We start from the raw sequence: 11,311 nt of genomic DNA, 5'->3' as shown, positions 1-11,311 counted from the left end.
ACTCTCACGCCCAGCGAGATGCTGCACTCGGAGGCCGTAGCAGTGGTGAGAGCCTCGGTTGTTGTGGTTGTTGTTGTTGTTGTGGTCGTTGTGGTTGTTGTGGTCGTTGTGGTTGTTGTGGTTGTTGTGGTTGTTGTGGTTGTTGTTGTTGTGGTTGTTGTGGTTGTTGTGGTCGTTGTGGTCGTTGTGGTCGTTGTGGTGTATTAACAGCAATGTCACTGTACCATGTCTCTCTCTTCCCTTTGCACCACTCCCCACCACCACCACCATCACCGTCACCACCGTCACCACCACCGCCATCACCACCACCACCATCACCACCGCCACCACCACCACCACCACCACCATCACCACCATCACCAACACCGTCACCACCACCTTTACCACCATCACCACCACCGTCACCACCGTCACCACCGCCACCACCACCGTCACCACCACCAACACCACCCCCACCTTCACCACCACCCCCACCATCACCACCACCGTCACCACCATCACCACCACCACCACCACCACCGCCACCACAACCACCTCCACCACCACCACCACCACCGCCACCACAACCGCCACCACAACCACCACCACCATCACCACCACCATCACCACCACCACTGTCACCACCATCACCATCACCACCACCACCACCACCGTCACCACCACCGTCACCACCGCCGCAGGACTTTGGCAACTACCACCTGGGCCGCATGGCGTGGCTCATCCCGCTGTGCGTCGGCCTCTCTTGCTTCGGCTCCGTCAACGGCTCACTCTTCACGTCCGCCCGGTAAACTCCACTCGCCCAACCAGCCCCAACCAGCCCCCAACCAGCCCCCAACCAGCCCCCAACCAGCCCCCAACCAGCCCCCAACCAGCCCCCAACCAGCCCCAACCAGCCCCAACCAGCCCCCAACCAGCCCCCAACCAGCCCCCAACCAGCCCCCAACCAGCCCCCAACCAGCCCCCAACCAGCCCCCAACCAGCCCCCAACCAGCCCCCAACCAGCCCCCAACCAGCCCCCAACCAGCCCCCAACCAGCCCCCAACCAGCCCCCAACCAGCCCCCAACCAGCCCAACCAGCCCCCAACCAGCCCCCAACCAGCCCCCAACCAGCCCCCAACCAGCCCCCAACCAGCCCCCAACCAGCCCCCAACCAGCCCCCCAACCAGCCCCCAACCAGCCCCCAACCAGCCCCCAACCAGCCCCCAACCAGCCCCCAACCAGCCCCCAACCAGCCCCAACCAGCCCCCAACCAGCCCCAACCAGCCCCCAACCAGCCCCCAACCAGCCCCCAACCAGCCCCCAACCAGCCCCCAACCAGCCCCCAACCAGCCCCCAACCAGCCCCCAACCAGCCCCCAACCAGCCCCCAACCAGCCCCCAACCAGCCCCCAACAGCCCCAACCAGCCCCCAACAGCCCCCAACCAGCCCCCAACCAGCCCCCAACCAGCCCCCAACCAGCCCCCAACCAGCCCCCAACCAGCCCCCAACCAGCCCCAACAGCCCCAACCAGCCCCCAACCAGCCCCAACCAGCCCCCAACCAGCCCCAACCAGCCCCCAACCAGCCCCCAACCAGCCCCCAACCAGCCCCCAACCAGCCCCCAACCAGCCCCCAACCAGCCCCCAACCAGCCCCCAACCAGCCCCCAACCAGCCCCCAACCAGCCCCCAACCAGCCCCCAACCAGCCCCCAACCAGCCCCCAACCAGCCCCCAACCAGCCCCCAACCAGCCCCCAACCAGCCCCCAACCAGCCCCCAACCAGCCCCCAACCAGCCCCCAACCAGCCCCCAACCAGCCCCACCCCCCAACCAGCCCCCAACCAGCCCCCAACCAGCCCCCAACCAGCCCCCAACCAGCCCCCAACCAGCCCCCAACCAGCCCCCAACCAGCCCCCAACCAGCCCCCAACCAGCCCCCAACCAGCCCCCAACCAGCCCCCAACCAGCCCCCAACCAGCCCCCAACCAGCCCCCAACCAGCCCCCAACCAGCCCCAACCAGCCCCAACCAGCCCCCAACCAGCCCCCAACCAGCCCCAACCAGCCCCCAACCAGCCCCCAACCAGCCCCCAACCAGCCCCCAACCAGCCCCCAACCAGCCCCCAACCAGCCCCCAACCAGCCCCCAACCAGCCCCCAACCAGCCCCCAACCAGCCCCCAACCAGCCCCCAACCAGCCCCCAACCAGCCCCCAACCAGCCCCCAACCAGCCCCAACCAGCCCCCAACCAGCCCCCAACCAGCCCCCAACCAGCCCCCAACCAGCCCCCAACCAGCCCCCAACCAGCCCCCAACCAGCCCCCAACCAGCCCCCAACCAGCCCCCAACCAGCCCCCAACCAGCCCCCAACCAGCCCCAACCAGCCCCCAACCAGCCCCCAACCAGCCCCCAACCAGCCCCCAACCAGCCCCCAACCAGCCCCCAACCAGCCCCAACCAGCCCCCAACCAGCCCCCAACCAGCCCCCAACCAGCCCCCAACCAGCCCCCAACCAGCCCCCAACCAGCCCCCAACCAGCCCCCAACCAGCCCCCAACCAGCCCCCAACCAGCCCCCAACCAGCCCCCAACCAGCCCCCAACCAGCCCCCAACCAGCCCCCAACCAGCCCCCAACCAGCCCCCAACCAGCCCCCAACCAGCCCCCAACCAGCCCCCAACCAGCCCCCAACCAGCCCCCAACCAGCCCCCAACCAGCCCCCAACCAGCCCCCAACCAGCCCCCAACCAGCCCCCAACCAGCCCCCAACCAGCCCCCAACCAGCCCCCAACCAGCCCCCAACCAGCCCCCAACCAGCCCCCCAACCAGCCCCCAACCAGCCCCCAACCAGCCCCAACCAGCCCCCAACCAGCCCCCAACCAGCCCCCAACCAGCCCCCAACCAGCCCCCAACCAGCCCCCAACCAGCCCCCAACCAGCCCCCAACCAGCCCCCAACCAGCCCCCAACCAGCCCCCAACCAGCCCCCAACCAGCCCCCAACCAGCCCCAACCAGCCCCCAACCAGCCCCCAACCAGCCCCCAACCAGCCCCCAACCAGCCCCCAACCAGCCCCCAACCAGCCCCCAACCAGCCCCAACCAGCCCCCAACCAGCCCCCAACCAGCCCCCAACCAGCCCCCAACCAGCCCCAACCAGCCCCCAACCAGCCCCCAACCAGCCCCCAACCAGCCCCCAACCAGCCCCCCAACCAGCCCCAACCAGCCCCCAACCAGCCCCCAACCAGCCCCCAACCAGCCCCCAACCAGCCCCCAACCAGCCCCCAACCAGCCCCCAACCAGCCCCCAACCAGCCCCCAACCAGCCCCCAACCAGCCCCCAACCAGCCCCCAACCAGCCCCCAACCAGCCCCCAACCAGCCCCCAACCAGCCCCCAACCAGCCCCCAACCAGCCCCCAACCAGCCCCAACCAGCCCCCAACCAGCCCCCCCCAACCAGCCCCAACCAGCCCCCAACCAGCCCCCAACCAGCCCCCAACCAGCCCCCAACCAGCCCCCAACCAGCCCCCAACCAGCCCCCAACCAGCCCCCCAACCAGCCCCCAACCAGCCCCCAACCAGCCCCCAACCAGCCCCCAACCAGCCCCCAACCAGCCCCCAACCAGCCCCCAACCAGCCCCCAACCAGCCCCCAACCAGCCCCCAACCAGCCCCAACCAGCCCCCAACCAGCCCCCAACCAGCCCCCAACCAGCCCCCAACCAGCCCCCAACCAGCCCCCAACCAGCCCCCAACCAGCCCCCAACCAGCCCCCAACCAGCCCCCAACCAGCCCCCAACCAGCCCCCAACCAGCCCCCAACCAGCCCCCAACCAGCCCCCAACCAGCCCCAACCAGCCCCCAACCAGCCCCCAACCAGCCCCAACCAGCCCCCAACCAGCCCCCAACCAGCCCCAACCAGCCCCAACCAGCCCCCAACCAGCCCCCAACCAGCCCCCAACCAGCCCCCAACCAGCCCCCAACCAGCCCCCAACCAGCCCCCAACCAGCCCCCAACCAGCCCCCAACCAGCCCCCAACCAGCCCCCAACCAGCCCCCAACCAGCCCCAACCAGCCCCAACCAGCCCCCAACCAGCCCCCAACCAGCCCCCAACCAGCCCCCAACCAGCCCCCAACCAGCCCCCAACCAGCCCCCAACCAGCCCCAACCAGCCCCCAACCAGCCCCAACCAGCCCCCAACCAGCCCCCAACCAGCCCCAACCAGCCCCCAACCAGCCCCCAACCAGCCCCCAACCAGCCCCCAACCAGCCCCCAACCAGCCCCCAACCAGCCCCCAACCAGCCCCCAACCAGCCCCCAACCAGCCCCCAACCAGCCCCCAACCAGCCCCCAACCAGCCCCCAACCAGCCCCCAACCAGCCCCCAACCAGCCCCCAACCAGCCCCCAACCAGCCCCCAACCAGCCCCCAACCAGCCCCCAACCAGCCCCCAACCAGCCCCCAACCAGCCCCCAACCAGCCCCCAACCAGCCCCCAACCAGCCCCCAACCAGCCCCCAACCAGCCCCCAACCAGCCCCCAACCAGCCCCAACCAGCCCCAACCAGCCCCCAACCAGCCCCCAACCAGCCCCCAACCAGCCCCCAACCAGCCCCCAACCAGCCCCCAACCAGCCCCCAACCAGCCCCCAACCAGCCCCCAACCAGCCCCCAACCAGCCCCCAACCAGCCCCCAACCAGCCCCCAACCAGCCCCCAACCAGCCCCCCAACCAGCCCCCAACCAGCCCCCAACCAGCCCCCAACCAGCCCCCAACCAGCCCCCAACCAGCCCCAACCAGCCCCCAACCAGCCCCCAACCAGCCCCCAACCAGCCCCCAACCAGCCCCCAACCAGCCCCCAACCAGCCCCCAACCAGCCCCCAACCAGCCCCCAACCAGCCCCCAACCAGCCCCCAACCAGCCCCCAACCAGCCCCCAACCAGCCCCCAACCAGCCCCCAACCAGCCCCCAACCAGCCCCCAACCAGCCCCCAACCAGCCCCCAACCAGCCCCCAACCAGCCCCCAACCAGCCCCCAACCAGCCCCCAACTAGCACTGTGTGTGTCTGTGTGTGTGTCTGTGTGTGACTGTGTGTGTGTGTCTGTGTGTGTGTGTGTCTGTGTCTGTGTGTCTGTGTGTGTGACTGTGACTGTGTGTGTGTGACTGTGTGTGTGTCTGTGTGTGACTGTGTGTGTGTGACTGTGTGTGTGACTGTGTGTGTGTCTGTGTGTGACTGTGTGTGTGTGACTGTGATTGTGTGTGTGTGACTGTGATTGTGTGTGTGTGTGTGACTGTGTGTGTGTCTGTGTGTGACTGTGTGTGTGTGACTGTGTGTGTGTGATTGTGTGTGTGTGTGTCTATGTGTGTGTGTCTGTGATTGTGTGTGGTGTGTGTAACTGTGTGACTGTGTATGTCTGTGTGTGTGTCTGTGTGTGTGTCTGTGTGACTGTGTGTCTGTGTATGTGTGTGTGTGTCTGTGTGACTGTGTGTATGTGTGATTGTGTGTACTTGTGTGTGTGTGTGACTGTGTGTGTGTGTGACTGTGTGTGTGTGACTGTGTGTGTGTGTCTGTGTGACTGTGTGTGTGTGATTGTGTGTGTGTGTCTGTGTGTGTCTGTGTGACTGTGTGTCTGTGTATGTGTGTGTGTCTGTGTGACTGTGTGTATGTGTGATTGTGTGTACTTGTGTGTGTGTGACTGTGTGTGTGTGTGTCTGTGTGTGTCTGTGTGTGTGTGTGTCTGTGTGTGTGTGTGTGACTGTGTGTGTGTGTGACTGTGTGTGTGTGTGACTGTGTGTGTGTGTCTGTGTGACTGTGTGTGTGTGATTGTGTGTGTGTGTGTCTGTGTGTGTGTGACTGTGTGTGTGTGATTGTGTGACTGTGTGTGTGTGACTGTGTGTGTGTGACTGTGTGTGACTCTGTGTGTGTGTGACTCTGTGTGTGTGTGTGACTGTGTGTGTGTGACTGTGTGTCTGTGTGTGTGTATGTGTGACTGTGTGTGTATGTGTGTATGTGTGTGTGTATGTGTGTGTGTGTGTACTTGTGTGTGTGTGTGACTGTGTGTGTGTGACTGTGTGTGTGTGACTGTGTGTGTGACTGTGTGTGTGTGACTGTGTGTGTGTGTGACTGTGTGTGTGTGTGTCTGTGACTGTGTGTGATTGTGTGTGTGTGTACTTGTGTGTACTTGTGTGTGTGTGTGTCTGTGTGTGTCTGTGTCTGTGTGTGACTGTGTGTGTGTGTGACTGTGTGTGTGTGTGTGTGTGACTGTGTGTGTGACTGTGTGTGTGTGACTGTGTGTGACTGTGTGTGTGTGACTGTGTGTGACTGTGTGTGTGTGTGACTCTGTGTGTGTGTGACTGTGTGTGTGTGATTGTGTGTGTGTGACTGTGTGACTGTGTGTGTGACTGTGTGTGTCTGTGTGTGTGTGACTGTGTGTGACTGTGTGTGACTGTGTGTATGTGTGTGTGTGTGACTGTGTGTGTGACTCTGTGTGTGTGTGACTGTGTGTGTGTGACTGTGTGTGTGACTGTGTGTATGTGACTGTGTGTGTGACTCTGTGTGTGTGACTGTGTGTGTGTGTGACTGTGTGTGTGTGACTGTGTGACTGTGTGTGTGACTGTGTGTGTCTGTGTGTGTGTGACTGTGTGTGACTGTGTGTGACTGTGTGTATGTGTGTACTTGTGTGTGTGTGTGTCTGTGTGTGTGTGACTGTGTGTGTGACTGTGTGTATGTGTGTGTGTGTGACTGTGTGTGTGACTCTGTGTGTGTGTGACTGTGTGTGTGTGTGACTGTGTGTGTGTGTGACTGTGTGTCGATTATCTGAACCGGTCCTGGGCCTCCCCTAGGTCGACTCAGCCTTAAATGAGTACCTGGTGCGGTGTGTAAACATCGCCACTGGGGAGACAAAGGCGGTCGGGCGTGGTGCTGGCCACCCACCCCCTCGTGTACCGTTCTGGCCTTCATAGGTGCTCGCTAACAGCACTTGCCCCTACAGTCTGTTAAGGCTATACGGGGGATCTTTATCTTTATCTTTGTGACTGTGTGTGATTGTGTGTGTGTGTGTGACTGTGTGACTGTGTGTGTGACTGTGTGTGTGTCTGTGTGTCTGACTGTGTGTATGTATGTGTGTGATTGTGTATGTGTGTGTGTGTATGTGTGATTGTGTGTGTGTGACTGTGTGTGTGTGACTGTGTGTGTGTGACTGTGTGTCTGTGTGTGTGACTGTGTGTGTGATTGTGTGTGTGTGTGTATGTGTATTACTGTGTATGTGTGTATGTATGTGTATGTGTGTGTACCTGTGTGTGTGCAGGATGTTCTTCGTGGGAGCCCGGGAGGGCCACTTGCCCCAGGCGATGTCCATGATCCACACCTCGCTGCTCACACCCGTGCCCTCGCTCATCGTCACGGTGAGCGTGGTGGGGGGTGGTGGGGGTGGTGGGGTGGTGGTGGGGGGTGGTGGGAAGGTGGTGGGGTTGTGGTGGGGGGGGGTACGTTCCCCGCGTCTCTCCCCCCGCGTCTCTCCCCCCACGTGTCTCTCTCCGCGTGTCTCCATGTCTCCACGTGTCTCTCCCCGCGTGTCTCCATGTCTCCCCCAGTGTCTCTCCCCGCGTGTCTCTCTGTCCCCGCGTGTCTCTCTGTCCCCGCGTGTCTCTCCCCCCGCAGTGTCTCTCCCCGCGTGTCTCCATGTCTCCCCACGTGTCTCCATGTCTCCCCATGTCTCTCCCCCGTAGTGTCTCCATGTCTCCCCGCATGTCTCTCCCTGCGTGTCTCTCCCCGTGTCTCTCCCCCCGTGTCTCCATGTCTCTCCGCGTGTCTCCCCCCGCAGTGTGCCCTCACGCTGGTCTACGCGGTCTCCAGCGACGTCTTCTCCGTCATCAACCTGTTCAGCTTCTTCAACTGGCTGTGCGTGGGGCTGTGCATCGCCGGCATGATGTGGCTACGGTACACTCGGCCAGACCTCAACCGCCCCATCAAGGTGATGACACACAGACACACACAGACACACACACAGACACACACAGAGAGACGCACAGAGAGACACAGCAGGGATGATGTGGCTACGGTACACTCGGCCAGACCTCAACCGCCCCATCAAGGTGAAGACCCACAGACACACACAGAGATACAGAGACACACAGAGACAGAGACACACACAGAGACAGAGAGAGACAGAGAGACACAGAGAGACACAGAGAGACACACACAGACAGAGAGACACAGAGACAGAGAGAGACACAGACACACAGAGACACAGAGAGAGACGTTTCACTTTAAAACAACTTTTATTGCCGCCAGCAGCAACAGCACTGGATGCGATTCCGATACGAAACACACGAAGTCGCCAGCAACACAAACAGCATCACTACACATGCAGCCTCTGCGGCGCTAAATGCGCCAGCTTCAGGCAGCAGTAGTAGTAGCAGTAGCAGCAGCAGCAAAAGCAGCAGTAGCAGCAGCAAAAGCAGCAGCAGCAGTAGCAGCAGCAGCTACAGCAGCAGCAGCAGCAACAGCAGCAGCAACAGATCCCCTGGAAGAGGCCGTGGCAGAATGGGGGCTCGTTCGGGCTCCGCGGGAGGTCCCACAGCGCGCCACGCTCCGCTCGAAGCTCCGCCACGCATCTAACAGCAGCAGCAGAATCAGCAGCAGTAGCAGCAGCAACACCAGCAGCAGCAGCAACAGCAGCAGCAGCAGCAGCCGATCCCCTGGAAGAGGCAGTGGCAGAATAATGGGGGCTCGTTTGGGCACGTGGTGGTGGTGGTGAGTGGTGAATGTTGTGGTGAGTGGTGCATGGTGGTTGACTGTCCTGCAGGTGAGTTTGCTGCTGCCGGTGAGCTTCGTGCTGGGCTGCCTCTTCCTGGTGATCGTCTCGTTCTGGGCGACCCCCACGGAGTGCGCCATCGGAGCCGCCATCCTCTTCAGCGGCCTCCCCTTCTACTACGCCGGCGTGCGCTGGAGGCGACCACCACGGCTCCAGCGCAAAATGGGTAACACCACAACCACCACTACCACACAAACACCACCATCACAACACCACACCGCAAGCACCACCGCAACACCACCACCACACCGCACCACCACCACCACACCACTCACCACCACCACACCACCGTGTCTCCGTAACCTCCGCGTGTCTCTCCGCCTGTCTCTCCACCTGTCGCCAGAGAGCGTCACCATCTTCCTCCAGAAACTCCTAATGGTCGTGCCGCAGGAGTGACCTCCCGACCCCCGGCACCACCGCCACCGGGACGGAGCTCCCGCCGGCACGGCCCGGCACGGCACGGGGTGGACCGGATTTGTCCGGGGCGGTGGATCGGACTTTTTTAGGGGGGGTGGGGGGGGAAAGCCGGAGGCCGGATCTACACCAAGTCCTGTCTGTGGGAACGTGGGAACCCACAGACTCATCACAGAGACCCATAGACTCACACAGCAGAGACCCACAGACTCACACAGAGACCCATAGACTCACACAGCAGAGACCCATAGACTCACACAGCAGAGACCCACAGACTCACACAGAGACCCATAGACTCACACAGCAGAGACCCATAGACTCACACAGCAGAGACCCACAGACTCACACAGCAGAGACCCACAGACTCACACAGAGACCCATAGACTCACACAGCAGAGACCCACAGACTCACACAGAGACCCACAGACTCACACAGAGACCCATAGACTCATCACAGAGACCCATAGACTCACACAGAGACCCATAGACTCATCACAGAGACCCATAGACTCATCACAGAGACCCATAGACTCACACAGCAGAGACCCATAGACTCACACAGCAGAGAGCCACAGACTCACACAGAGACCCATAGACTCACACAGCAGAGAGCCACAGACTCACACAGCAGAGACCCACAGACTCACACAGCAGAGAACCATAGACTCATCACAGAGACCCATAGACTCACACAGCAGAGAGCCACAGACTCACACAGAGAGCCATAGACATCGTGGGAGATGGTCAGGAGTGTGGTCGTCTTAGCTTCCTGGTTTAAACACAAAACGAAAGTTGGTTGTGAGTGTTTTTTTATTATTATTCGCGTGTATGTAAATATTTATATTTTTCTTTAGTCGCTTGTTTACCCCCCCTCCCCCCCCTCCCCCCCCTCCATGTGCTTTGCCACTGTTCGAGCAGAAGGAGTTAAAACATCATCGGTGCCGTTTTACCCCGAGTCTCTCTGGGTCTCCGTGTGAGTCTGTGGCTCTCCGTGCGAGTCTGTGGCTCTTCGTGTGGCTCTCCGTGCGAGTCTCCGTGCGAGTCTCCGTGCGGGTCTCCGTGCGGGTCTCCGTGCGGGTCTCCGTGCGGGTCTCCGTGCGGGTCTCCGTGCGGGTCTCCGTGCGGGTCTCCGTGCGGGTCTCCGTGCGAGTCTCCGTGCGAGTCTCCGTGCGGGTCTCCGTGCGGGTCTCCGTGCGGGTCTCCGTGCGGGTCTCCGTGCGGGTCTCCGTGCGGGTCTCCGTGCGGGTCTCCGTGCGGGTCTCCGTGCGGGTCTCCGTGCGAGTCTCCGTGCGAGTCTCCGTGCGGGTCTCCGTGCGGGTCTCCGTGCGGGTCTCCGTGCGGGTCTCCGTGCGGGTCTCCGTGCGAGTCTCCGTGCGGGTCTCCGTGCGGGTCTCCGTGCGGGTCTCCGTGCGGGTCTCCGTGCGGGTCTCCGTGCGGGTCTCCGTGCGAGTCTCCGTGCGAGTCTCCGTGCGGGTCTCCGTGTGGCTCTCCGTGCGAGTCTCCGTGCGAGTCTCCGTGCGGGTCTCCGTGCGGGTCTCCGTGCGGGTCTCCGTGCGGGTCTCCGTGCGGGTCTCCGTGCGGGTCTCCGTGCGGGTCTCCGTGCGGGTCTCCGTGCGGGTCTCCGTGCGGGTCTCCGTGCGGGTCTCCGTGCGGGTCTCCGTGCGGGTCTCCGTGCGGGTCTCCGTGCGAGTCTCCGTGCGAGTCTCCGTGCGAGTCTCCGTGCGAGTCTCCGTGCGAGTCTCCGTGCGAGTCTCCGTGCGGGTCTCCGTGCGGGTCTCCGTGCGAGTCTCCGTGCGGGTCTCCGTGCGGGTCTCCGTGCGGGTCTCCGTGCGGGTCTCCGTGCGGGTCTCCGTGCGAGTCTCCGTGCGAGTCTCCGTGCGAGTCTCCGTGCGAGTCTCCGTGCGAGTCTCCGTGCGAGTCTCCGTGCGAGTCTCCGTGCGAGTCTCCGTGCGAGTCTCCGTGCGAGTCTCCGTGCGAGTCTCCGTGCGAGTCTCCGTGCGAGTCTCCGTGCGGGTCTCCGTGCGGGTCTCCGTGCGGGTCTCCGTGCGGGTCTCCGTGCGGGTCTCCGTGCGGGTCTCCGTGCGAGTCTGAGTCCCAGCAGCAGCAGCAGTGTGAGTAGACCAGAGACCC

The 11,311-nt window shown here is 63.1% G+C and overlaps 1 protein-coding gene across 2 annotated transcripts; it reads left to right on the top strand.

Annotated features, from left to right (window-relative positions):
- The first annotated feature begins 6 nt into the window (after positions 1-6).
- Positions 7-10,136, top strand: LOC144952902 (large neutral amino acids transporter small subunit 1-like). 2 transcript variants are annotated; one of them, XM_078883383.1, is made up of 6 exons: positions 7-45; positions 681-784; positions 7,259-7,355; positions 7,775-7,924; positions 8,759-8,933; positions 9,134-10,136. In XM_078883383.1, the coding sequence occupies exons 1-6, from the start codon at positions 19-21 to the stop codon at positions 9,271-9,273; spliced, it is 693 nt and encodes a 230-aa protein (XP_078739509.1). In that variant the 5' UTR covers positions 7-18; the 3' UTR covers positions 9,274-10,136. The 2 variants fall into 2 exon arrangements, with proteins under 2 accessions (XP_078739509.1, XP_078739510.1); XM_078883384.1 differs by having other exon boundaries at positions 9,111-9,257.
- Positions 10,137-11,311: the final 1,175 nt, after the last annotated feature.

Source organism: Lampetra fluviatilis, chromosome 70 (assembly GCF_964198595.1).
Source record: "Lampetra fluviatilis chromosome 70, kcLamFluv1.1, whole genome shotgun sequence".
Lineage (NCBI taxonomy): Eukaryota > Metazoa > Chordata > Hyperoartia > Petromyzontiformes > Petromyzontidae > Lampetra > Lampetra fluviatilis.
This window is presented reverse-complemented; position numbering and strand designations above follow the sequence as displayed.

Coding starts and splice junctions, on each gene's coding strand:
- LOC144952902 (XM_078883383.1), top strand. CDS start 19: ATGCTGCACTCGGAGGCCGTAGCAGTG. Junction 785..7,258: donor TCACTCTTCACGTCCGCCCG/GTAAACTCCACT, acceptor GTGTGTGTGCAG/GATGTTCTTCGTGGGAGCCC. Junction 7,925..8,758: donor ACCTCAACCGCCCCATCAAG/GTGATGACACAC, acceptor ACTGTCCTGCAG/GTGAGTTTGCTGCTGCCGGT.